The sequence below is a fragment of the Elaeis guineensis genome, chromosome 1 (genome assembly GCF_000442705.2).
Source record: "Elaeis guineensis isolate ETL-2024a chromosome 1, EG11, whole genome shotgun sequence".
Lineage (NCBI taxonomy): Eukaryota > Viridiplantae > Streptophyta > Magnoliopsida > Arecales > Arecaceae > Elaeis > Elaeis guineensis.
This window is the reverse complement of record NC_025993.2, coordinates 110,741,191-110,768,526: the sequence shown is the minus strand read 5'-3', so window position 1 is coordinate 110,768,526 and position 27,336 is coordinate 110,741,191. Positions and strand designations below refer to the sequence as shown.

Below are 27,336 nucleotides of genomic sequence, written 5' to 3'. Positions count from 1 at the left end.
CCACCTACCTGAGCTTCCGAGTTCTCTCACTCTTACCACCTCGTCCCCCTCTCTCTTCCTCCCCCCGCGCAGCGGGAGAAGCAATCTTAGGGTTTTTCAAGAACCATAGGGTTAGGGCTTCGAGAAATGGAGAATCTTGCCCTAGTCTCATCCAAATTCCCCGTTCTCGTTGGCGCTCCCAATCCCTCCGAGATCCCTAACAGGCCCTATCCGTCTCTCCCCCTCCCCGCAGCTAGGGGAAGAGCACGAACCGGCCTTTCGAGCAGGCCCAGATTCGTCGCCTCCGCTCTTGGGCGTGGCGGCGATGGAGCATCGCAGAGGATTCCCAAAGCAGGTAGCTTTTTCACTCTAATTCTTGAAAAATTTCGGTTCTTTTTGTATTTCTTTCTCTTGACCATATGAAACCATGTTAACGAGAGTTTTGGTTAGTTAGGACATATCCGAGATAATTTTTATCGATTATGGATACGAATCTTTTAATGCGTGTTAGAACTCTCCACCACGTTCTGTTGATCAGATTAGTATTGAATTTTTGATCTTTGGACCTATCAATAGATCTTTTAAGCCCTTGATCGGAACTTTTGCATTCATGGAGCATTTCCTGCATTTATCACATACACATGTATATGCATGCATGCATGTATGTATATGCTTTATGGGTGAAACACTTATAGCAGTATGAGCAAGACATGTTAATAAGAAACAACCCCAACAAAGCTGGGCTTGGACCAGAAGGAGTATTCAATCCATATTTACATTTTAGTAACCACATTAAGAGATTTTCTTTATTGTTTTTAGGTATCCAAATTACAGGTTTGGTTACTGTTGCGGTCAACTTCCTGTCGCTTATCGCCGGTGATGAGCACATGCAAAATAATGTCCTCACAGATCGGAGTAGTGTCTGGTGGGGACCCTTCGATGCTTAAGTCAGAGAGAGAATTGGTGAACAGTAGATTTGAATGTCAAGAGTAGCAGAGCTCTGACTCAGAAGTGTCTTACCGGTGCTGTTCACTTACTCTTTTTTTATAGATGATTCTGATGTAACCGTCGAGCACGTGGTTCCGCTTTTTATGGTGCTAAATTATCGGACCATAATTGTGGAGTTAGTGGGTCGTTAATTTTCACTAATTGCCGTGACACGTAGTTGATAACCGTTCATAACGGTTATAGTATGTTGAGCAGATTGTCTGACTATATGTCAGTAGTACTGATATGTCGGTAGAAGATCCAAGCAAACCATCGACTAGTAGTTGAATGTTAATCGGTCTGTCGATCATGAGTCGGTGTGATTTGTCCAGTCAGTCGAATCATAGTCGGAGTTGTATGTTCGATCGATCAGTCTTTGTCGAATCGAAGTCGAGGATTGGTTGACTTGAGTCGGGGGTCGATTGACTTATCCCAACAGTTGCCCTCACTCCTAAGTCTAAGGTGATCCGACGTGTGCCACCACGTGGTTTTGGCACGTTGGACGAAGGGAGTTATTTCGTGTCGTATAAAACTCCGATTTGGCCACTAGTTTTTTCTACATGTGAGCGTCAGTTGTTTTGTCATTTCGGTGAGTACAGAACCATTATTAGACTGTCATATTGACAAAATGATTCGGTATCGGATGTCAGTATCAGACATCATTTCGGGAAGATGATTTGGCACCGGACGATATGATTCTGACAAGTAGATCTTTGCCACGTGTCCGAATATCATTGGGTCAGAGTTGTTCCCGCGGATAATGATGATGTGGCTCGATCTGGAGTAGGTGTGTCGAACTGTCCGATCAATGGTCGGCTCAGATGTCACCACGTGTCAACATCTGGTGAGGTCTTGATTTGGATGCTTCGATCCTGACCGTTGAGGGATCCTATATATATAGGATCGCTTTCAGCCAACTTTTTATTTTTTATTTGTCTTCTTTGCTGCGGAAGCTCTGCCAGAGGATTGCCTCATCGTTTGAAGACTTTTCTTTTCTTCTCGTCTTCCTCTTTGAGTTTCAGAGGAAGTTCTTTGTTTTCTTTGAATCATTTTTCGTCTCCTTTTAGTTTTCTTCTCTTCGATGGCTAGGGGTTCCTCCTCTCGGGATGGTCGATCGGAGAATCCGACTGATGACTTTCCATCGGGTCCGGAAGTGGAAGCTTCTTCACTTTCGAAACCGAACGTCGATCAGCTCTGGGAGCAATATCGCATCCCGGAGCAATTCCAACTCTTCGTCCCTAGTGTCGACGGTCGGATGAATGCCCTTTCTTTGGGCCAGGTGGCTTTTTATGTTGAAGATCCTAGGGTGGGTCTTCGATTTTCTATTCCGGAGTTTGTTCGAAATATTTTGGACTACTACAGTCTCTGTTCTGCTCAGCTGGCACCGAATTCGATCCGACTAATAATAAGTTTTACTCTTTTGTGTCGGTTACTGCCGACTGAATCTTGTCCTTCCCTCTTCCGTGCCTTCTTTGTCCTCCGACCTCATCCAAAGGCCAAAGGTTGGTGGTTCTTCAACCCCCGAAAAGGTCTCTCTTTCATTACCGGTCTTTCATCGTCTATCCATGGATGGAAGAACCAGTTTTTTTTTGCTTCTTCCTCTCTTTCTTGGGGCTTTCCTTCTCGCTGGGGTGATCCAAGAATCGGCCCCAATGATAACAGTCGGATGGAAGTCGGTGATCGGGAGGACTTCCATCGGCTGAAGGATATGGCGGTCCCATCGTAGAGGGAGCTTATGACCGAACAGGCTCTTTATGACGCCGGCCTTAGTTTGGTCACCAACCTACGTATAGCATAGTCGGTTGCTTCCAACTTTATTCTTCCTTTGTTTGTTTCTGGATTGTGTTGACTTTTGTTCTGATTGCAGCCATGCAGCCGAAGGTGCGAGTGTCGAGTGTCAATATTCGTCAGCACGCTGTCAGGAAGAGGACAGCATCCGAGGCTGGACCTTCCCGACCATCGAAGAAGGATCGAGCTGCTGTTTCAACGTCGAGTCGAGCTGCTGTTTCAACGTCGAGTCAAGCTACTACTTCAACGTCGGCTGAGGAACCCGATGTGCCATCTGCATCGGTTCCTGAGCCGATCCTGGCATTGTCGGCCCGGACAGCACTTCCCACTGCATTGTCGGAAGATGGGGCGGTGAGAGAAGGAGCTGCCGTAGCAACATTGGTAGCTCCACCAACCGAAGAGGTTCGGGCCGAGGTGGAGGTTGCGGCCGAACCTGAGCAATCTGCAGCCGCGTCGGTTGCTCCTTTAGCAGGCATTTCTTTGGCGCAGTCGAGTTCAATCTTTCCCTCACTTTCGAATGTGGGGCCACCGACAGAAAATCGGAGAAAGGCTCCGATGACTTCGGCGGAAGATGCAGCATTGGAGGGCTACACGGTCCACTTCAACCTTATAGTGCCCGGAGATGAGTCGGTTCTGGCCAATCCAGCATTGGCTAAGCAGCTTTTCCAAGCCGCTCTTCTCCCGACTGATCGGGAGAGTCGAAGCAACCAGACGATGGCCGAGATGTTCTCGTCCTTCTATCCGATGATACTCGGGGTAAGCTGTTTTCACTCTTTTTTTTTTAAATCTGATTTGACTCATCTTCTCTCTGTAGTTGGTCCATGACATGTTCGACTTGAAGGCCGGTTATATGAAGTTTGGCGACTTCCGTTGGACATAGATGAATAAGGTGGTGGCTGCCGATGCTGAGAAGACGGCTGCCCTCGAGCAGCTTAAGTCGGAAACTGAGCGGGAGGTCAAGTTTCAGCAGGAAGTCTCCCGATTGACTGACGACTTAGAATCTTCTAGAGTCGGGACTCGCCAAAATATTTCTGCTTTTGAGTTGCGGGTCAAGAGCAAGAAACACTCCATCCACCAGTTTCGACGGGAACGAGACGGATGCATTGCTAACCTCGAAGCCGAATGTGGGCAACATCGGACCAGTCTGGAAAGGTTAGCACTGGTCGAGGAGGAGTCGTCTTTCGCACGAGCCGATGCTGAGTTGGCGAAAGTGGAAGCGGAGTCGGTGAGGGAGGCGTTGAGTCGGACGATCGAGGACTTCAAGAGTTCAAAAGAATTCAGGGAAGAAATCCTCGAAGGCGGGTTCGCCTCTTATTGCGTCGGATATGAAGACGGTCGAGATGCGATCAAAAAATTATATTCGAATCTCGACTTGAGCAGCATCGTCCCTTCAGGGTTGGAAGATGGAGCTGCTAAAGAAGATGCAGTGCCGGTTGAAGGAAGGACACCGACAACACCAGAAGTCGTCCAAGTCCCTGAAGCTACTCCAGAGCAAAAAGGTGAAGGCGGCGATTGATGATCGGTGTATTTTTGCTTTTTTTTTGGTAATTAAACACTTGTAATTGGACTTCGGTCCAATTTTGTAATCTTCTCTTTACAATGAATGAAAATTTTTTTTCTAAGTTTAGACTTTGTTTTGCTTGTTTGCAATGTAAGTAGTTATTTAGCTACCGAACATTAATCGATAAATCGATCGTTCGATAGGAACTTGTAAAATCACCCGTTAGTCATGTAATTCTTTTGATGTACTTTAAAAATTAGGATAAACGATAATAAATCGAATACCCTGGGTTCGACGTTTAGTCGGATTTGTACGTCAAGTCATTTGATAATCGGTGGCAAACCGAATATCTTTCGACTGGCTGTAGTCAAGTTGGTATAATTCCAATTCGATCTTGGTTGTATTGGCATAATGTTCCGCTTAATTAAGACTAAGTCGGCATAGTAGTCTTTCGACTATGATCGGCTTTTATAGTGGAAAGCCGAAGTATATTTGGTACTGAGATATAGTCGGTACTATGGCTTTTACAGTGATAGTCGGTATAATTAATGTCGGTTTTTACAGTGAAAAATTGAGATAAATTTTGTGTTAAAGTATAGTCGATAATTCGGCTTTTACAGTGAAAGTCGACGTATGGTCGATGGTTGATAGAAATCGACCATTCGTCTATCGGTTCAAAATCGTTTCATAGTTGACCAAGATTTGTGATTCTGTAATTCTATATTTCATTCCGAACAATGTATACATGGGCAATTTTATTGATGATACATCTTTAAATTGTCGGCATTCTATGTTCGGAGAATAACCATCTCTTCAAGTGTCTCTAGCCGATATGCGTCTGGTCTGAGTGTTTCGACTATTCTGTAAGGTCCTCAATTCGGAGATAGTTTTCCTTGATACAAAGATTTTGAGATTTCTACTTTCTTTAGGACCAAGTCTCCTGACTAGAAGACTTTCGGCTTGACTCTTACGTTATAGTACCGGATTACCGTTTGCCGATACGTAGCCATCCAAACTTGAGCTTGCTGTCGGACTTCTAGAAGTAGATCTAAATGGGCTCTCCGACATTCGAAATTGCTCGGTTCACTGTATTGTTCGACTTTTGTTGATGGCAATTCGATCTCAAGTGGGATCATTGCTTCTGTCTCGTAAGTCAAATTGAATGACGATTCTTCCATCGGTATGCGAGGGGTTGTTCGATATGTCTATAAAACTGGATATAGTTCTTCCACCTAAAGGCCTTTAGCTTCATTCAGTTGGGTTTTGAGTCCATGTAGAATCGTTCGGTTGGTTACCTCCACCTCTCCGTTTGATTGTGGATGACCGACTGATGTGAGTTTGTGCGTAATATAGAATTTCGCACAGAACTCTTTGAAGTTTTGATTGTCGAATTACCGACCATTGTCAGTGATGATGGTGTGTGGCAAATCGAATCTGCATATGATTGATTTTTGAATGAAGTCTTCCATCTTACTTTCAGTAATTTATGTCAGAGGTTCAGCTTCTATGCATTTGGTGAAGTAATCGATAGCGACCACTATGAACTTCCTCTGACTAGATGCCGAAGGAAAAGGACCAAGTATGTCAATTTTTCACTGTGCGAAGGGCCATGGTGCAACAATTGATGTTAGCTGGCTAGTCTATTGGTATTATATGTTTGTATATTTCTGGCATGGTTCACATTTTCGGACAAGCTCAGCCGCATCTTTCTTTATGATGGGCCAATAATATCCTTGTCGTAGGACTTTATAGGCTAGAGGTTTGCCCCCCAAGTGATTTTCATAAATTCCTTTGTGGATTTCTCTTAGTGCATAGTCAGTAGTAAGGGAAGGGAGAACGACCTTTTATAGAGATGACCATTCATCAGAATGTATTGAGAGGCCGTCCATTGGAGTCGTTTGGCTTCTGAGGGATCCGTAGGGAGAGTCCCATTAGTCAGGTATTCGACAATCGGATCCATCCAGTTTGGTTCAACAGTGAGTTGTAACACTTCCTCGACTTTGTCGATACTCGGCTATTCGAGGCATTCAATGAATGTCCGACCCAGCTAGTTGAAAGTAGTAGCAAGTTGGGAGAGTGTGTCGGCTCGAGCATTTTCGGTGCTCGGAATGTGAAAGATCTCAAAGTATTTCAAGGTTAATATAAGATCCTTCACCTTCTGAAGATGCTTCATCATGATAGGGTCTTGGGCTTCAAATTCATCATTGACTTGTCCGGCAATCAATTGTGAATCGATGAAGACCTTCAGACTGTCAATGTTAAATTCTTTGGCAATCTTCAAGCCGACTAAGAGTGCTTCATATTCGGCTTGATTATTTGATGCTTTGAACTTGAATTGAATGGCGTATTCGGTAATTACTCCTTCGAAATTTGTAAAAATAAGACCAGCTCTACTCCCTTGTGCATTGGATGCTCCGTCGATATGCAGTACCCAAGTCGACCTTAGGTCGGGTTCGAGAGTTGTGGTCTGCTTTATTGTATCATTAGCTTCATCTTCTGGTTTATTATTGGGTATTGTACATTCGACGATGAAGTTGGTCAAAACTTGCGTCTTTATTGACAGACGTGGACGGTATTATATGTCGAATTCGCCAAGCTTTACTGCCCACTTCGCCATCTGACCTGATGTATCAGGTCGATGTAAGCTTGCTTTCAATGGCTGATCTGTCAAGACCACAATTTGATGTGCTTGGAAGCATGGACGAAATCGTTGCGATGATATGATTAGAGCGTAGATCATTTTCTCCGCCCTTGAGTACCTCACTTCGGCATTATGGAGTACATTGTTAGTGTAGTAGATCGGTCTTTGGATTCGATTTTCATCTTTTTGGACGAGCACCGAACTGACCGCTTCTGTTGAAGTTGCCAAATAGAGATACAGTGTTTCTCCGACCTTTGGTTTTGTGAGCAGAGGCAGAGAGGATAGGTACTTTTTCAAGTCTTCAAAGGACCGTCGGTATTCATCCGACCATGAGAAGTCCTTCGTCTGCCGCTAGATTTTGAAGAATGGCAAGCATCTCTTAGTCGATCTAGAAATGAATCGGCTGAGTACGGCGATTCTTTTATTGAGTTGCTGTATCTTTTTCTTCGAGCTCGGATGCTTCATGTCGATGATGGTCTTTATCTTCTTGAAATTAGCCTCGATTCCTCGTTGCGACACAAGAAATCCGAAAACTTTTTCAGAAGTCATCCCGAATGCATATTTAGTCGGGTTTAACTTCATCTGATATCGTCGAAGTGTGTTAAAGACTTCCTCCAGGTCCCAAACATGCTCTGAAGTTTGAGGACTCTTCATCAGCATGTCATCCACATACACTTTCATATTTTGCCCGATCTGTGTCTTGAAGATCTTATTGACAAGCCGTTGGTAAGTGGCTCCGGTATTTTTCAAACCGAAAGATATCACTTTTTAACGGTATATGCCTTTGTCGGTTACGAAAGCTGTGTGCTCCTCGTCTTCAGACGTCATCCAAATTTGGTTAGATCCGATGAAGGCGTCTATGAAGCTTAAAAGTCGATGGCCTGGAGTCGCATCAACCAGTTGGTCAATCTTCGGTAATGAAAAGCTGTCCTTTGGACAAGCTTCATTCAAATCTGTGTAGTCGATGCAGATTCTTCATTTTTCATTGGTCTTCTTCACCATTACTACATTGGTGAGCCAATTAGGATAAGTAGCTTCTCTGATGAAGCCTATCGTGAGGAGCTTATCGATCTCTTCATCAATGACCTTCTGTCTTTCGAGGGTAAAAAGTCATTTTTTTCTGTCTCATCGGCTTGATATTTGGATTAGTGTTAAGTTGGTGAGTTATTACATCCGGAGGAATGCCCGGCATATCGATGGCCGACCAAGCAAAAATATCGACGTTTGCTCTCAACAGATTTATTAATTGTTGTCGCTCTGGATCAGACAACTGCGATCCAATTTGGACCGTCTTCTCAGGATCTTCTTTTAATAGGATGGAAACCAATTGTTCAGTCGGTTTACTCCTTTCCTGATTCTCTCTTTGGTCCAACTTATCGACGGGCAGAGAGTCTTCAGGTTTATTATTTTGAATGGAGACTAAGTAGCAGCGTCGGACTAGTTGTTGGTCTCCATGCATTTCTCTGACTCCATTTTTTGTTGAGAATCGGACTAGGAGATGGTATGTCGAAACCACTGCTCTCAATGTATTAAGGTTAGGTCGTCCAAGTATGGTATTATAAGCCGAAGGAACTCGAACAATCGTGAATATTACAAGAACAGTACTCTGCAGTGTTCAATTCCCGCGGTTAAGGGGAGATAAATTTTTCTTTCCACAGTAACAGTGTCCCTAGTGAAACCGACCAATGGCGTCGAGACTCTTCTGAGTCGATCAGTCGGTAGTCGTATTTGGGAGAAAGTCGAATAAAATAAAATATCAGTCGAACTTTCACTATCTACAAAGATTTTTTTTACATCATAATTTGCTCTTGTTGTCGAAACAACAACATCATCATCATGGGGAGTTTGAATTCTTCGAACATCCTCTTCCGAAAGTTATTACATCATTGAGTCGTCGTCTCTTCGTTGACTCTTCTTCGAAAGTTGCCCCCCGGTTCGGTCGCCTGGAGATCATGTTGATAACTCCTACGGTTGGCTGATTATTGATAGCCTCCTCAGTTTGCGGCTGAGGTCGTCGGTCGGTAGGAGGTTGAGTCGGCTGATCTCTTCGGTACTTTCCAAGGTAGTGTCGTCGGATCAGGGCCTCTATCTCGTCCCTGAGTTGGATGCATTGTTCGGTATCGTGACCGTGATCACGATGGAACCGACAGTACTTCTTTCGATCACGATTTCTCGAGGGTGCCTTCATCGGTAGGGGGTGCTGTAGGTACTCTGCTCATTCGATCTCCATGAGAATCTGCGCACGGAGAGCAGAGAGAGGAGTGTAGGAGTCATACCTGCTATAGTTTGGCTTCGGACTCGTCGTCAGGATGAAACTCGCTTATTGGAAGGTGGCTGACTTGATTCGGTCGGAACTCCACTTTTCTTCTGTTTCTTCTTCTAACTCTTGTCTTCTGTCTGGCGTTGGTCAGAAGCAGCCTCATCGGTGCGGATGTACTTATACGCGCGTTTGAGAAGTTCAGCATAGGTTCGGGGGAGAGTTTTGTCCAAAGAGTAGAAGAGTCTGGATCCCCTCAGACCCCTCTTCATGGCCTATATGGCCATATCTTCCTTGAGGTCCTTGACCTCAAGTGTAGCCATATTGAAACGGGCCATAAAGTCTCTTAATGTCTCAGTCTCTCTTTGTTTGATTGAGAAAAGACCGTCGGATATTCGTGGCAGCCTTCGGCTAGTGCTGAAGTGGGTCACGAAAGAATGTTCGAGCTGCTCGAAGGAATCAATGCTTCCTGACTGAAGTCCGGAGTATCGGCTCGAGCAGTTTTTCGAAAAGTTGCCGGGAAGCCAATGTATAAGAGGGCGTCGGTTGCCCCCTGATTCATCATGAGAGCTTTATAGCTCTCCAGATGGTCGATTGGGTCGGTGGAGCCGTCGTATGGCTCCACTTGCAGCATCTTGAATCGAGACGGGATCGGCTCGTCCAAGATGTGCTGAGAGAGAGGTTGGATGGTGTGGAAGTCGTAGTCACTAGAGGACTTCCGACCTTCCACCTGAAGTCGGGCAAGTCGGCGGTCGATTTTATGAAACTTGCATTCATAATCATCCAACCACCGTTGCTGGAAGATTCCAGGGGTGGAACCTCCCGACGAACTTGAAGGAGAAGCAGAAGGTGTCTGTGGTCGTTTCTCCTTCCTAACACTGTGGAGATGGGAAGGAGAGGGGGAACGCCACGAGTGATGGGTGGCACGGTGAGAGTGCCGAGAATGTGGTTGTCCGTCTCGATGGGAGTGTCGAGACGGCCTCTCCGGAGCGGAAGAATGTGATTGCCGTGGAAGATGGCGGCTGTGCCTGGAAGGCATTGACCGTGCCATCGGTTGTTCCATTGGTGGCTGCTACTGCTGCTGGGTTTGCTACTGTTGGAGACTTTTGACCGTCTCCGTTAGAATATTCATCTGCTGCACAAGTGCAGCGATCTGAGCGTTCGTGGTGACCACGGGACGCGAAGAACTAGGCTCTGCTACTGGAGATGGGGGAGGAGGATCTTCCCGACGGAAAGAGTGCCTCGCCGAGCCAGTCGAATGTTGGGCTCTGATTTTTGGCATGATCGAATGCAGATTTTCTTCTACCTGATGCACCAATCTGTTGCGGCCAACTCTCTGTCGTCTGTTGTCAGTGATGAGCACTTGCAAAACAATGTCCTCACAAATCGGAGTTGTGTTCGGCGGGGATCCTCCGATGCTTAAGTCAGAGAGAAAATTGATGAACAGTAGATTTGAATGTCGAGAGTTGCAGAGCTCTGGCTCAGAAGTGTCTTACTGGTACTGTTTACTTATTCTCCTTTTATAGATGATTCTGAGTAACCGTCGAGTACGTGGTCCCGCTTTTTATGGTGCTAATTATCGGACCATAATTGTGGAGTTAGTGGGTCGTTAATTCTCACCAATTGCCATAACACGTAGTCGATAACCGTTCATAGCGGTTATAGTATGTTGAACAGATTGGCCGACTATATGTCGGTAGTACTGATATGTCGGTAGAAGGTTCGAGCAAACCATCGGCTAGTAGTCGAATGTCAATCGATCTGCCGACCATGAGTCGGTGTGATTTGTCCAGTCAGCCGAATCATAGTCGGAGTTGTATGTTCGATCGGTCGGCCTTTGTCGAGTCAAAGTCGAGGGTTAGTTGACTTGAGTCGGAAGTCGATTGACTTACCCCAACAATTTTTACCCGAGATTCTAGTGAATGTACATATGTTGACCATAGCTCTTATTCTACATATACTAGTTGCTTTGGTTTAAAAAAAAACAAAAAGTTCTGGCTGTTTAACACCTAGTATGTACTACACAAGTTTTGTCCTCCTCCTACGCTCCTTTGCTTAAGACTAGTTTTGCAAAAGGAAAAGTTTTCGAGGCTTTACAATAGAAATATGTCTAGAAACGTGAGGTACTGGTCAACTGAATGAAGTTGTGGGCCACTATGACAGAAAAGTTCCGTTAAATAATTTAAAGGGTAATATAGGGCTTGTTCTCCTTTGAAAAGCCCTAGAATAGACAAGAAATGTTCAGCTATTAGGATCATTTTTTTCCCCAAAAAAATAGGTTACGATATAATTTTTTTTTGCATTTTGGTTGCCAATGTTTTATTTATTCGTTTTTTTAATATGGATTTAAATCATTATCAATATGTCTCACTTTTATCCTGTGCAAACCTATCATCAGCTGTTTGTTCTATCTAGTCTCTTATTTGATTTTACACTTTATGCCTCTGTAACTTCTCATTCTTTTTGTTCAGTTGTGAAAAAAATGGCAATGCAAGGTTTTGCAAGCATTTCATCTTCAAACAGCAGTCAGATGACAACAAGTAGTGGCACGCCTAATTTCCCAGTGCCACCACCACCACCATCAAACATGTAAGGCTTTTGTTCTTTTCCTGGTGATATATGCTTTCTTTAGTTGCTTGATGGCAAAATTAATCATTCTGATTTGATGCCCATAATAATAATGGAAGACTTTGTTTCTTTTTGGAATATATGTTTCCAGCAGGTTTCAGTGTTATATTTTTTAAGAATTTTTTTTTTTTTGCCAATCATGAACTTTGCAGAGGTGCACCTCTTTTTTGGGTTGGAGTTGGAGTTGGGCTGTCAGCACTATTCTCAATGGTGAGATGCCTCGAGTCATCCTGGATTTATTAGTTTCCTGTTTCTTATAATGGGTTCTTTCTTATCAAGTTCTTAACAATATGACTGACATGTCAGGTGGCAACAAGGTTAAAGGTGAGCCTATTCCATTCTTGTAGCCTCTTTTCAGAAGGTATGCCCTATCCTTAACTATGCTGTTGCGGGTGGCATAAGTGCTTTAAGAGACTGAGGAACACTGGTAGATTAGGTTGTTGAGGTACTTCTGTCAACATGATCTTCTTTTAAGTCCTTTGCTCACAGTTTCCATCATGCTAATTGTATTCCCTCCCCTCCACCCCCCATCCTTCCCATTTCTAAACCCTTGCAGAGTCCAGACAAGCCTGAGATCATGCTTTTCAGAAGTCTCTTGTAGAAAGAACATGCATGGCATACTAAGCAACAGATATGTTCCAGTGTTTTCTGGTTCCTTTCAGTGTAGATTTGGCCTCGATGTCGAGTTAATGAATTTATGAACTACTCTTTAAACTGCAAGCTATTCGTGACTGAGATTCCCATCCCCCTACTTTTTAAACTGCAACTAACTGTTTCGATGTAATTAGTCATTTGAATCAGGAACAATTACCTTGTATTCTGGCATAAGAAATATACTGAGTGCCGATATGCAGGGTATCCTGCCACTAACTTCCACCATCCTAAGTGTCTGGATGGGGCACCATCTCAAATGTCGACACGTAGGGCATCCTATTCTATGGAAAAACTGGGACAACCTTGCCCCATAATATTTTCAAAATTGTTGTATCTTTTCATTATGCTTTCCAATCCATCGGATCTATCAAACACCTAATCTACTTATAGATTTTTGCTTCTATTTCCATGAGATACTTTCGATCCATGATTCTATATCATCAAGGTATATATTTTTTTCTCATGTTCCTGTTCACTCTTTATGTCTGGTTTGTAACTCTAAGGATTATCTTCCATTCCAGAATTTATGTATTTCCTCATGCCTGATATATTTACCTAGACCTCTGGCGAATGTCTGGCATAACCTGTAGGACAGCAGCTTAGCATTGTTAACATGCTTGGACCTCTTTTTTCATGTCCATCTTTAACTTGGTCCACTTATAAGATAATTTAACTTATCCGTGACTTCTTCCAGAGGTATGCAATGCAGCAAGCTTTCAACACAGTGATGAATCAAACTGGCCAATTCAATGATGCTGCCTTTTCACCAGGCTCACCATTCCCATTTCCTGCTGCACCACCCTCAGCTCCAAACTCCTCATCACCTGCACCAGCAGCACATGTTTCTTCTCAACCAGTTGCTATAGCAGATGTCCCTTCTACTAAAGTGGAAGCAACACCGCCCACTGAGATTGGAAATGAAACTGAAACAGAGAAGGAACCAAAGAAATATGGTATGTACTATACTTATGTTTATGGTGTAAATATATCACAAGCCAGCATGTGTTCTTTGTTCAGGCAATCTATAAAGGCCATATTGTTTCTTCGAGATTGTCTTACGATCTGTTTTTCTCTTGAATCTTGAATAGATAAGCAACAAGAAGGAAATTACAGCAGTAGATAATTAAGACTTTATCCAACCTTAATTAAGGCACACATGTTAATGCTGAGAGGTTTTTCATAACTTCTTCTCATGGTTAAGGGGGCAATAGACAACCTGGTTCAAGCATTTATTAAGCTTTGGTTAAGAGAGAGATCCACACAATTTATAAGTGTGTCTTTTGATTTCTTCTTTTAATTAAGGGGATGCAGTAAATCCATTTGATAATAGTATGACTTTAAACCTTTATCCTTTCTTGTGAAAGAAAGTCCATGATTTTAACTTTTAAGAGGCACTTCCAGTTTCCTGTTCTCTTGATTCAGGAAGCAGCATCATGAACCTTGTTTAGGTTCAAACCAGGATTTGCTGAAACGGTACCGGAACCTGTATCAGCTGGTAAGGAGGAAGAGAAAGAAAGAGAAGGAAAGAATGAATGGGATAAGGGAGAGAGAGGGGAGCTTATGGAGATGGGAAAGGGAGGAGGAGGGAGAGGGGGGAAGAGTGAGGGAGGGAGGGAGAGTGAGGGAGAAAAGGGAGAGAGAGGGGGGGGGGTGGCGTTTATAGATTGAATCGGCTCGATAAACTGAATCATCCTGATTTAGTGTCGGTCTGGTTGAGCACAGGCTGAACTGCTCAATTTGGATTGGTTCGGTGAACACTGGTTCATACCTTTATGCACCTTGGTTAATGGTAATCTATACTATTTACCATGATTTCTTGATTAAAGGGAAGTATAAAAACTCCTCTTGATCCAAGTGATGGTAAATGATGTAATTTTTGGGACAGTACATCCATGATTATCATTTCTTTTGATTAAGAGAACTCCATAAACCCCTCAGAATCTAGATAGGACTACCCAAATTGAGGAGGATCTCTGTACCTATCTGTCAGACTTTTCTGTGATCTGTATTCTTGACCTAGGTAACATATGGGGAACACCTTATGATCAAATTTTGAGTCCTTGCAATCAAATTATGTCACATCAATCCTAGGAAAAGTTACCTTGTTTGCCAATAGCCCTCTCTTATGTTTATTTTGCAAAATACTTTTGCAAGTTAACAATTGCATGCATGAAAATTCCTTTTATGAATGCTTATTGATGACCTGCTCCTGTGATGCGAATGTCAGGTATTTGTCGCATAGAAATCTGTTGGCTTTTCTGTTTATGGTTATGTGTGCCAAATTTGTGCAGCTTTTGTAGATGTTTCCCCAGAAGAAATTTTGCAAAAGGAATCAACAAAGGCAAGTGCAGAGAACATTTACTCCGAGGAGGAAGTAAGTCATGAAAATACTCATGATCATACTGTTACTCCAAATAGTGATACATACCTCAGTGCTGGTTAAAATATTGTTCTGTGGATCATGAAGGTTTCACCAAACGAAGCTGCTGTCAACCAGGATAAAAGTGCTTCCAGTGAGCAATCTCAATCTCTTAAGCCACTGGGCCATTACTTCATGCCAGCATTTCATTTTATTTAGATCAAAACAATGTGAATTCATATTGATTTGTCCAGACTTTCTTACAGTGCTGTTGGCAAACTTGTTTGTCTTCTTTTTTTATGGAATTTTGTGAATTTAATGTGTCTCATGATGGTCTTAGTTTCAAGATGGAGTTGTTAGTCAATTTCCTTCTGCAATTTATTGAAATGTAAAAGATTACAACCACCTGGAATTTGCTTTGGATTGCATAAAGTGAAAGTTTCTTTTGTCTGTGCCTTTCATTCATAATGCAGTATCAACGCAGTGTCATGGAGTTAATTTTGAAATGTGGATTTGACAATGAATATCAATCCCTTGCTTAGTGGAACGCATAATTCATTGTTCTCCATCCCATACTATCCTCAGCTGTTCGGTGTTATGACCTATCCCTTTTTCTTCCTGTGTAATTGTTTGCAAGCATTAGTACCTCAATCAAAAACTCAGACATTCAATTTTGTATCTTGCTGATGTAATAACACAGACTTTCCTTCAAAACTTTCGAACAGTTTTCTTGTTTTACTTTCCTATTGGCCTAGTCTAAAAGGTGACCTGTTCACTTCGTTGTATAGGTAAATCGACATCTAGCTTATCAGTTGAAGCACTGGAAAAAATGATGGAAGATCCAAATGTGCAGAAGATGGTTTACCCGTAAGCTTATCAGTTATCACCGATTAAACTTATTAGGAAAAATATTTTCATTATCTGTTCAGGCATGTATTTTTATTCTTGAAATTGATAGCTGATTGTCGGTATTTTCTATCACAAAGTAGTCTATTGCAGTTGCATATGCCTCTAATCAATTTTGGAGATATGGCCTACAGTTGTGATAGGAGAAGCATAAGGTTTGGATTCAACTTTATAGATCCATGTTTTGGAAAGTATTTTGAAGGAATCATTTATAATTCATCTCCAATCTGAACAAATTGAAATTGAGAAAAAGAGGTATTCTTTCCTTTCTTAATTTAGTCTAATGGTTAGAAAGTAGGTCACTTTGGAGTTCTAGTTAGTAGTGGAAATTCCTTGTTTTCCAGATTTGAGACCAGATATGTTTAAATATTAGGTATGAACTCAAATTTCTTATTATAGAAGGAAGGGTGGATTAGATCAGATACTATGATGTAGACAGTACAATGAATAAGAAAAGCTAAGGTAGATGGAACTTTATTGACCAGAAAGTACCACAGAGACCACTGCTTGATGGCATCAAAAAAAAAATGAGAAGCTTACTTAAGAAAGGGAAAGAATATGAGAAACTGAATGGATTCATCTTATTGGTAATCTTAGAAAACCTATGACCTAAACATGGGGAAGCACATATATGAATGCTGTTGAAGTTTGAAGAAAGATTCAATTTGGACAAGGTTGTCATTCACTTCACAATGCCATGCTTGTCTATTATGGAGGCTTGTTTACACTTTGTTTTGGAAAGTACTGCAAGATATTTTTGCATTATTTCCAGTTTACCAATGTGTTGACTTTTGGTGAGCCCATAAGCTGTATCACACTCTATGTATTTATGTAATCCTTGTGGTCCGGACACAAGAGCCTGTATGGTGCATTATTCTTTGCTTGGCTGTTAGCCGTATTGTTCTTGAATAGCCATTATCTTACAGGATGAATATGTGGATACTTGTCTGCGCAATTGCATGAAGATCTTCAGGTCCACAATAGAAGCTTCTATGGAAAGAAAATCTTCAATTCCTTTGGGCATTGCTCTTCCAGTTTTAGAGAGTTGGTACCAATTAAAGGTCATTCAAGGAGAAGTTTGCCAGGTGGATCTATAGGATAGTGGAGCACGAGGTTTTATTTTGGATGTTTAAACCCAAAATCACTTTAAAGAACATAAAGAAGGCCTCAAGAGGCCGCTCTTATATCAGTGTTAGTAGCCAACAAATACCTGTGGCAGTTAGAAAAGGGGCATTAGGGGCTCCTGCAGTGTATGGCTGCCAGCAGATTGTTGGACCACTTTGCTAGTTTTCCATCTTTGATCACAGATTCTTCTGATCACTAGGGAATGATACGATACACCTGGTTGGACTGAGATGTTCTGTCTACTTGTTTCATACCCTGTTGGACCAGGATCCAGCAGCTTGGCATTGCTTGGGGTCACTAATTGTCGGCGAAGTGATTCATGGGGTGCGTTCAGCAAATTGAAACTTTTGTTCTGCTGAACTGTATGGTTTTAATTCTCCAAATCATTGAATATGGGGGCTCACAACCTAAGGGTCATGTATGTTATATCCCTTCGAAAAGTCTTTTAGAGGTTTCTTGTAGGGCCAAATTTGCAGTCCTATACAAGATGCAGACATGTTATAGATGCAGAAGAGCACTCATAAACAGATGTTAGATCTTTTACATCAATATGTATAAAGAAATATGAAAAGCCTGGATTTCTGAGTCCAGATTCCAGTGATTTTCGTGCCTAGCTTCTAGATTCTTGTTGTCATGAGACAAGGTGAGTTGTCTTTGGCAGATGATTAGTAAATGGATGTATTTTCTTCATTGTCTATTTGGTAAATTGCAGTTTCCTATTTGAAATCTTCAGAGACCAGCTTTGCACCCAGTGGAAAATTCTGCAATTTCATACTTCTTTGCATCCCAGCCTAAGCCCACCCAGGCCAGGTTTCTGCTTAAGCAATAAACTATGACTAGCTGAGGCTCTTTTGCAGCTGAATCTAGGTGATTGCAGCCTTTTTTGCATTTAAATATAATGGCTTGGATGAGGTGGAAGCACATTAGGCCTTTTGCGTTGGACTGTGCATCTTGGCATCATAGACAGACCAAGGAAAGATGGGGGTTTGACATGTCAGCCATTTCAAGTACAAGCATTGCCTATTTTCTGAACAGGGGCATAAATGGTAGGCCCAGTCCCAAACACAACCCAGCCCAGTCCATCTGAGATCAGTTTTGGGCCTTTTGGCTTGTTGGCCATCAGATGAAAGCAGCCAACTGGCAGTCCTTCCATCAGCAAGTAATGTCTGTCGCTTGGCGTATATTTCTTTTTATAAATTCTTAAACATTAACTTTTCAAGTTATCTTTTCATTTCAATACTTAGTCATGTACTTTTCTCCCCTGTCGATTGGCTTTTCCACATTTCACATGTCAAATTGATATTATCTTTATAAGAGGCTGTGGCATATCCTGCTTGTCTGATGCACCCTTCAGACCTAAGTTCAGCATGTAGACTTTTTTTATTTTTAATTTTGCACGTTACTATGCCTTCCCTTTTGCTTTGCTGTTTGTCTTTGCTATCAACAATACCCATCATTCCTTTTCCTCAACTTTCAATGAGAGAGGTACTGATCCTTTTTTGTATACTGTTGTAGCTATCTACCTGAGGAGATGAGGAATCCGACTACTTTTAAGAGTACGCTGCTAAATATATCTACTTGCAATAATAACCATAACTTAGTGTCCATTCTCATTTTGGTTTCTTATGAGGAGCATTTATATTTCGATATAATAATACTGCTTTTCATTAAACTACTAACAGTTATTTCGTTACTGCATATTATTTTCCAGTTATGATACAAAATCCTCAATACCGCCAGCAGCTGCAAGATATGCTGTAATTGCTTCATTCTTTCTCTTTACTTTATTCCATATATATAGATTTTTTTTGATTAAGGCTGGTGCATGGTTCAGTATTAATGTGCTATTTGTTTATCTCAAACTTTATTTCTTGATATGGCCATGATCCAAGTCCAATGCAAATCCACGCTGCTGTTCACTGGTGTATGTTACAGTAGTATGCTTTTTGGTGATCTTAAATTTTACTTCTTATTGTGGTTGTCTTCGAAGTCCAAATTGCAAATCCTCACTGTCCAAAGGAAAGTTCACCGGAAATATATAATGGTCAATAAACTTCTGTACATAGTTTTGCTCATTGAATGGGGACCATTTCTTGTAGCTTGCCTTTTAAGCTTGGTGCATAGGGTTACATTAGCAGTGCAATATTTTGGATTTAGCTATATTGGGAAGGTGACACCTCTATTGGTCAATGTTTATGTGTAAGGTGGACATTAGGATATTTCCTTTACAATTAATTACACTTAGTTTTGTCCCAGATAATTTTTACAAGCTTGTGAGTATATTATTATGCTTACTCCATATCAACTCTGTGTACTGTTATAATGGTAATATTTGATCCTGCCCTTTTTTCAATGCCCTTTTTTCAAAAAAAAAGATTTGCCACATGCAATCCATGTTAATTTGCTTAGAATCAATTGAATCTATGGATGTAGCGTGTATTTGTGTTGTCTGTTGTATGTTCCTGTATCTTTGAGAGTGTGTGCTTGCATGTGTCTTATTATTTATATGCATGTCTATATGTATATGTATATACGTATGCATACAAATCTATGTGAATATAGTAAATATGTATGTAGACATGAATTATCAAAACAGGAATTTGTAGAGTAATAGTTGGTTATGAGTGCTACCGGCAGGGGAGCTCTTTTTTCAACAATTACAAATGATGAATTAACCTTTGATCAAGCAAGTATATAGGTTCTATGATTGGCCATCTAATTATTGCTTTTTAGCTTAAAATGTTATGTCTAGATAGATTCCATCTTTTGTGCTTTACACCAGTAGTCTGCAACTGGGAGCTCCACTTGCTGTATTCTGATGGTCTAATTGGTCAATAAGTATTATCCTTCTGTTTTCAGAAATAATATGGGTGGAAGTAGTGAATGGGACAACCGCATAACGGAATCATTGAGAAATTTCGACCTCAGCAGTCCTGAGGTCAAACAACAATTTGGTGAGTCATGGGAGAGTACTTCCTTGCTAATATATTGTGGTGATTGATTGGGTATTACGCTGGAAGGGATGTCAAGAGTCTGAAACTCAAGGCATTTTCTTCTTTTAGCACTTCTTTAATTGCTCATGTGGTTGTTTACTACTTAACTATACTTAAACAAATCAGTGTCGTATCTGATTTGGTTTTATATTGTAAGATACTCCCCTTAAATACCTCATATTGCTTTGTGCATGAAAATTAAACTAGTTATTAGTACCTAAAGAACAAAATGCATTTTCGATGCTGTACTTGTATGGTTCATATTTTGTGCAAGCATGTTTTGATTGTCTGTCTGAGGATCGCCACTTGGCAATATAACATCAAACTGCATACTCTCTATTATGATTGGTCAAGTGTACAAGTCTAGATTCAATGTGAATCTTGCATTTAAGAGTTTTAAAGGGAGGCATTGCATTTCTCACAAACCATCTTGTGTGAGATGAGGGCACTAGGAGTTGTGTGATGTCACTTTGGATGCCTGTCTTAGGGTTTTGGGATGATCGTGGGACTATTGCTGTCCATTCATCATGTTCAGGCCTTATGAAAAAGCTTTTTCCTGTATTTGTCATAGAGAATGACATTTGTGTGGCACCACAAAAGAGGATGTGATGGTCATGTCTTACATTCACATGGTAAGACATTGTCATTACAATTGTGTAGATGCTTATGGGTTGTTGGTCATCATCATCATCATGCTTATTATTATTACTATTATTCTATTATTTCTCTAAAGCATCTTTGTTGTAACCTTTTTTTTGTTCTCTTAATAATAGAAAGAAAGAATATTTAACATTTTTTTTGTTCTCCTAATAATAGAAAGGAAGAATATGAAAGATGGTAGGAATGAAAAGCATTCATTGTCTGATAGAGAGGACAAGGTGTTCTTAACTTTTAATACAAGTTCGTCCTATTGGATACAATTTGTTCCCATTTATTTTGAAAATGGCCAAGTGATTCAAAATCAGAATTACTTCTCAATGATTATTCTTTGCTGAGAATAAGAATGAGAAATTGATGTTTGTTACTGAATTACATCTTTCCTGAGTAGTTTTCTTCAAAAGGCCTTCTGCTTGCTTGGTGAATGCCTTGGTAAAATATCCCGCAATTGAGATTTATTCTTTTTGAAATAGGTGTATAGGTGAATAAGAAACTTCTTTACCTGTCCAAATTCTAGTGAATAAAAAATAAAAATCCATATGCATGCATTCTTGGGCTATTGCAGACTGATTTTGGTCTGATTCAAGATCTGCTGTGTTGAATAGTTTTAGCATGAGTGATGGCATCCTATGAGCTGGTGCTATATGCTGATGCTAATCCAATCCTGAATGGGCAACGCTAGATTTTCCAGACAATGTTCACAGATATTGTTAACTAACTTGGGCTGCTAACTTTGGCAGCTATCTGATGAAGCTAGTTTTTCGTTGAATTGATCTGATGCAGATTCTTGGTCTTTGGTCCTTCAAGCTGGAATTCTTTGAGGGTTGGTATCCATGGCATCAAGGGGCTCCTTTGTTCGCTCGATGCCCTATATGCTAAGGCACCTTTTCCTCTCGCTCCGGTAGTCTAGGTGTAATTTTCTAATGGTGGAGACAAAGGGGAGATAAGTTGGATGTTCATCCTGTCATTCATGTATTTCTGCAATATTCCGAAGGTTACAAGTTCTACAACCTTGAGCTTCATCAAGCTATTTGCGAGTGCATATTGAATTGATTTCAAGTAGGCTCTTTCCTAGTTTATGTTGAGCATGCAGGGAAAATTGCTTTGATGATACACTATGGTAAATAGTAAGCTAATCAAATGTTGGTCCTTTTCCTTTTGACTTCTGAGAATAGGGACATTTGAAAATCTGTTCTTTCATCCTAGTTAATCCAGAGAAGATTCTCCTATAAGTGTTAAGAGACCATGTAACGGATAACTTTCTCCTTAACCCGATTATCAGTCTTTATATTTTGGAGCAGCATAAAGAGAAGGTTTAAAGGTAAACTACCATGAGTTTCCCATTTCTACATTCATATCCTTCACAACTTGTCGATACCCTGTCCATTGTTTTTATCTACTTTGAAGTTGTGTTGAGCTTTCACCCATGAATGTGGGAAAAATAGTGTATGAGGAAGTCAAAGCTCTCTGAGAATGATACATAAATACTAGTACCCATGCCCAGAAGAAAATGCACTGTGAACTGCAAGTGCATTTGCAATATGAAACGTAACCAAATGTAACATATGAAGACTGTAAGGCAGGTTCATTACCCAAAACATATTTGTATTTTAAAAAGGAGGGGCCTTGCGTGGAACCTAAGGGCCAGTTGGCAGGATGAGGGTGTACCTGATTGATTTTGCAGTTAATAGCTCATTTAATTGAGTGTTAAATTCCATCCATGGATGGATGACAAAAATAAGCAAAAATTAGAGGAAGTTAACTCTGGTACATGTTATTTGCCATTAAAATGCCCAAGAGGTAATCTTGAGTTTTTATTTAGATAAAGTGGTTATGCTTGATTGATGATGACAAAATTCTATATATGTCATGATTTCCCAAGGCTGTATTCTAGAACTACAAACATATGTTTGTCTGTTCAGCTCTACCATTTTCACCCCTTATTAAGCATAAGAAGGGAATGGGAGAGGCAATTTTTGTCTCCATACAGCCTCTTACTCCCAAGGTCATTTAACTCCATTACAGACACTCTCAACTCTTGCTAAATCACTACACAAATCCATCATCATCATCCTCCAAAGACTCCAGACCATTTTCCATCAAATATGTTGTTGGCTATAGAGAAAAACTGTAAGCAGAGAAGGCTCCATCGAATATGTAGCCTAACTTTAAATCTCTAAAATTGATGCTGATTTTTGGCCACGGTAAATTTAGATAAGAGATGTGTTTGCTTAGAGACCTATTCAACCAGTTGGCGGGTAGTGAGTCCTACCTATTGGTTTTGATTAAGCTCATTCAACTATGGAGCAACTCTCCAAAATTCCCCTGCACTTGTAAAGTCTCTGTAAATATTTCAAGTCTCAATACTGGGCCCCATACCAACACATGGTACACTACTGGAGCTGGCACAACAAATAGTATCATGTGCTTGTACAGGGGGGTGTGCTGAGCCTCTTACTAGTACAGTAGTACCAATACCCTACCAGATTCATATGTTACATCCTGTATCACTGGGTAGAGCACAGTACTTAAAACATTGGTGTAGTGACGGGGTAAGATGGCAACCTTCATCTCGAAAGCACAAAAAGCCAAAGGGCCAGATTAAACATAGCCTGATAAATCAATCTAGGTTTATGTCATATTTTATACTGATGTTGTATGTGCATGTAAAATAAGAATTTGTCAATGAAATTAACACTCATAAATCAAAGTGTCAATCAAACAAATGATGATGAGATTTGCATATTTGAGAAGATCAACAATATGTTTTGACAATAAATTAGAATCAAGGCCACCAATCTTTTCCCAACTGCAATTGTAATGCATTTATTCAGTTGTGAGACCCTGAAATTAGTAGATAGAAGTGGCACTTTGATTGTGATAGAGTAATGACTGTGGAGGTGTGGAGAACTAATTTTTTGGCTAGCTATTATAGTCTGCCATTAATAGTAGTTATAGCATAGTGCTTGGCTTTGAATTTGACCTAGCAGTGATGCATTTCCTGAAACGATCCAAAATAGGACAGGAACAAAGGTGCATGTACCAAGAGGCAATTTTTCACATCTATTGATGGTCCATTTATCTGTAGGATGAGGTTGCATCTGTAATTATGTTAGCAGAATCATTTATGCAGACTGGATGCATTTTTTCCTAGGAGGGAAATAGGAGGGATGCCACATGAGCCTCTCCATCTTATATACTAAATATAGTTCAGCAACTCTGGCCATAAGAAAATTGAGGATTATGTCTAGAAAATGTTGTAGGTACTGGCATGATAACTGTTGCTGTATAAAGAATTCCATGCTACCCTCTACTTCTGTTGGATTATAAAGCAAGAGATTGTGACAACGTGGAGTTTGAAGTGTCTGTTAAGATACGGGTTTGCAATTATGTAACATCATCAAAGAATGGTTGATGAAGTTTACTGTTCTTAATTTGTTTGATCTGCCAATAGAAAACCAAATTGCTAGCAATTTTGTTGACACTCATGAACATTAGATGGGGTTCAATATGGAGAGGAGTGCCAATACCAGCATAAAAATGCTAAATCAGGCTCCTTGTTGGCTAGTCATGACATGATGCTTCCAAGAAATGGATTTGTTTTAAAGAAAGAGAAAAAATTATGGAGATGTCATGTACTCCATTTAGGCAATCAGTATAAACATAGTAATACTACATCATAGTGACATCTCAATATTAAATATGATACCAATTTATTTGGCAAATATTCGTGTGACCTTTATATAGTAGACAAAGTATACAACTTACAGCAATCAGAATGCATATTTTGTCCTTCATATGGTTGTGTGGCTGGTTATGGAATGCAGCCAGTAGCCTGCAGCTATATCTCTGATGATATGCCTAATTTATGATTCGGAGAATATCATACTGATGATTCATGTCATTATTTGTTGTTGATGGCTGCAGCTGACATGTACTATTAATTTATCTCTTGCAGAACAGATAGGACTCACTCCAGAAGAAGTTATATCTAAAATAATGGCAAATCCTGAAGTTGCTGTGGCATTTCAAAATCCCAAAGTGCAAGCTGCCATCATGGATGTATGCTCCATGGCACCTTTATGTTCTTGAACTGTATTATATGTCTGTGTGCAGCTCACGTATCTTGGATTTTACAGTGCTCACAAAACCCGCTTAGCATTGCGAAATATCAAAATGACAAGGAGGTCAGTTTTGATGTTATAATATATAATAATACTCATGCATCTGTATGCATAGCTCTCTTCAGGTGGTGAATATTTGCATCATACTTATGCTTCATATCCCAGTGCATATTGTGTGGTTGCCATACTACAATTGGACTTGTTCAAGGAAGGAATTAAATATATTTCAGAAATTCATATGGACCTCTTGGATTGATTGAAGAGTTGTTGTATCTTGAGAGAATACAAAGTTTATGTTAGGTGTATATATGAAAATTGGGTTATGGTTACAGTCAAATAGAGATTTTTTCTGATATTGTAATGTTAGATACGACAGTGCTATACTTCAGAGGGGTGAATATACAAGCATGTGTGATTTTCTGGTCCACTTCTTCCCTGGTCATTAGCTGCTGTTTCCTTATGCATGGGTAGGTTGCAGCTTGGACATGAGGGAAAAGCGAATGGGTGGATCACACCACCTGCTTGTGCAATGTCTGAAAAATAGAATTTGCTTGTTATATTGTGTGAAAGGTGAAGAGCCTATCTTAGCTTAGTTAAATGTTCATTTTGCAGAAATACATAAAAAAATGAAATTATGTTTTGTTGCTTTAGATGATCACTTGCTTATAAATCTTTTAGGTTTTCGCATAACTGTTCGATGAAAGAAATTCTATAATTTCTTATGAATTTAAAGGTCTTGAAAGTGAGGAAGTTGCTATGGCCACTTGGAAGTTTGACTTTGTGGCCTAATTTTATTATTTTTTTCTTGGTATAAGACTGAAGAATTCCGGACAGGAATCAGTAAGGAGGGACTAATAGGGTATATGGCATTCTTTCTCATCAGATCCTATCAGTGACCTGATTATTGGTCAAAGAATGGTTTGAATGTGAAACCGTGGGTACAAATTCTTGCAAGGGTAGAAAACTCAGTAAATATCTCATAGTCACTATCAGGTTTCCTTAGGTTTGCCCTTCTCTATTTTCATCTATTGTGCATAAACCCCGCTCTTTTATTGTGAGAAGGAAACATTAACAAGGGCAAACAAATTGTTAAGAGCCTATAAAATTTGGACACCTGATGTAAGCACATATTCTTTTAAAGATGATAGCTCTTTATAGGGCCCATAAAAGTGGTTATTTTGCATGGTCAGGAATGCGATTCACCTCCCTAGTCCGGATGATTCAAGTCTTGCATTAATATTTAACTATAGCAAAAAAAGCTTGGTTGGTTTGTAGGGCGAGTCCTTGATGAGGTTTGATAGAATCCAAATGTCACCTTAGACATGACTGAATTGCATGATCATTTCACCTCTCCAAGTGTCACTAATCATAACATGATAACTATATAATTTGTAGCAGTTGTTTGCATGTTTCTATATCAATAATGATCTCATTATGTGCAGATAGTTTTATTCCTTTCCTCCTCTAAAATATGCTTTCATTTTTTTCGTGAGGTTTCTCCCAGTCTACAGTGCAGAGTCTCCACCACGGTATTCTAATGTCCCTCCATGAATTTTGTTCTCAGGTTATGGATGTCTTCACGAAGATATCAGAACTTTTCCCTGGGGTGACAGGTTACCCCTGACCGACATCACATGGTCAAATTCACAATTTTGATGGTTCTGTCCACTATTTAGCTGCCACTGAATGATGAATTCTCGTTTGGCTTTGCATCACCGTTTTAAGATGCTGAGGTGCAGCACCTGGATGTCCAATATTACTGCAACACAACCCACCCTTGTTATATGTAGATGATGGATCCCCCAAAGTTTTTTCAGTGTTGGATGGTTCGACATTGAGAAAAAGGTCCTGTACGTGTTAGGTGTGTTGGTATGTAATTGTCCGCTTCTATCCTTCTCCCTTGAATCAAAGGAACATGAAATGGCTCTTGCCCTTTGTAATCTTTATGAACAAGTAGTTAACTTTCTTCAATAAGATGGGTATGTATTATTTGCCCAGCCAAGCCTTCTTGCAAGAGCTGCTTAAATATGCAGAACCACCTTGGAGATTTTTCTACCCCTTAGTTGGAGACTGTTTATGTTCTTTGGCTGCTGCCAATGCTAAAAGGAAGGCCAACATGGTTGCCTACCTGCTTTCTATATGGCGTAAAGCATTACAGGGTGCAATCTGCAGGTATGGTCACTGCTAAAATTTATCGGCACTCATTTCTGTGTATTAAGAATCTATCTCTTTGGTTTTTCGGGTGCATTCGACTGGTTGCGGTTAAGACCGGTCAAATTCTATGTTAAGGGGACCCTTTAAATAATTAACTGTGGCGTCCATTACAATATTGGATTGCTAAAGCTGTTGATACTATATTGGAGTCATCAATTCTGAATTTTGTGGTGGTTGTGCATCAAGTTTGAACTAAAAGTAATGTGGTGTGATATGGTAAGAATTTGGCGTTTCCCACCTAAAGAGTCCTAGAGCAGACTTTAATTGTGATCGTGTTATTATTGTTTAGACAGGTTAAATTGCAGGATTTTGGTAATGCAAGAAATCCTTGACCAGTTTTCGTTAGACCCGGTAATAAAAAAACGCCTGCCTTGTGTGCTACCAGGAATGACAATTGGCTGTATGTCGGGCTGAGCAAGTGGATCACCCATTGTCAATCGCAAGGAAAAAAAAAAAAAGGATAAGAAAGAAAGAAAGAGAAATTAAGTCTACAGGTCTATACTTTGACATCCGTGTGCTACCA

General features: G+C 40.5%; 1 protein-coding gene across 5 annotated transcripts; it reads left to right on the top strand.

Annotated features, from left to right (window-relative positions):
• LOC105038516 (protein TIC 40, chloroplastic) lies at positions 1-26,601 on the top strand. Of its 5 annotated transcripts, none has more exons than XR_012142174.1 (14): positions 1-334; positions 11,625-11,742; positions 11,934-11,991; positions 12,088-12,105; positions 13,130-13,388; positions 14,727-14,809; positions 14,903-14,948; positions 15,583-15,661; positions 18,341-18,381; positions 18,537-18,582; positions 19,685-19,779; positions 21,259-21,469; positions 24,434-24,537; positions 24,615-24,633. XR_012142174.1 is itself a non-coding variant. In XM_073259636.1 (14 exons), the coding sequence occupies exons 1-14, from the start codon at positions 127-129 to the stop codon at positions 26,221-26,223; spliced, it is 1,239 nt and encodes a 412-aa protein (XP_073115737.1). In that variant the 5' UTR covers positions 1-126; the 3' UTR covers positions 26,224-26,601. The 5 variants fall into 5 exon arrangements, 4 of the variants coding, with proteins under 4 accessions (XP_073115737.1, XP_010912644.1, XP_073115740.1 ...); XM_073259636.1 differs by lacking the exon at positions 21,259-21,469 and adding an exon at positions 26,164-26,601 and having other exon boundaries at positions 11,649-11,742; positions 24,615-24,662; XM_010914342.4 differs by lacking the exon at positions 21,259-21,469 and adding an exon at positions 26,164-26,601 and having other exon boundaries at positions 24,615-24,662.
• Positions 26,602-27,336: the final 735 nt, after the last annotated feature.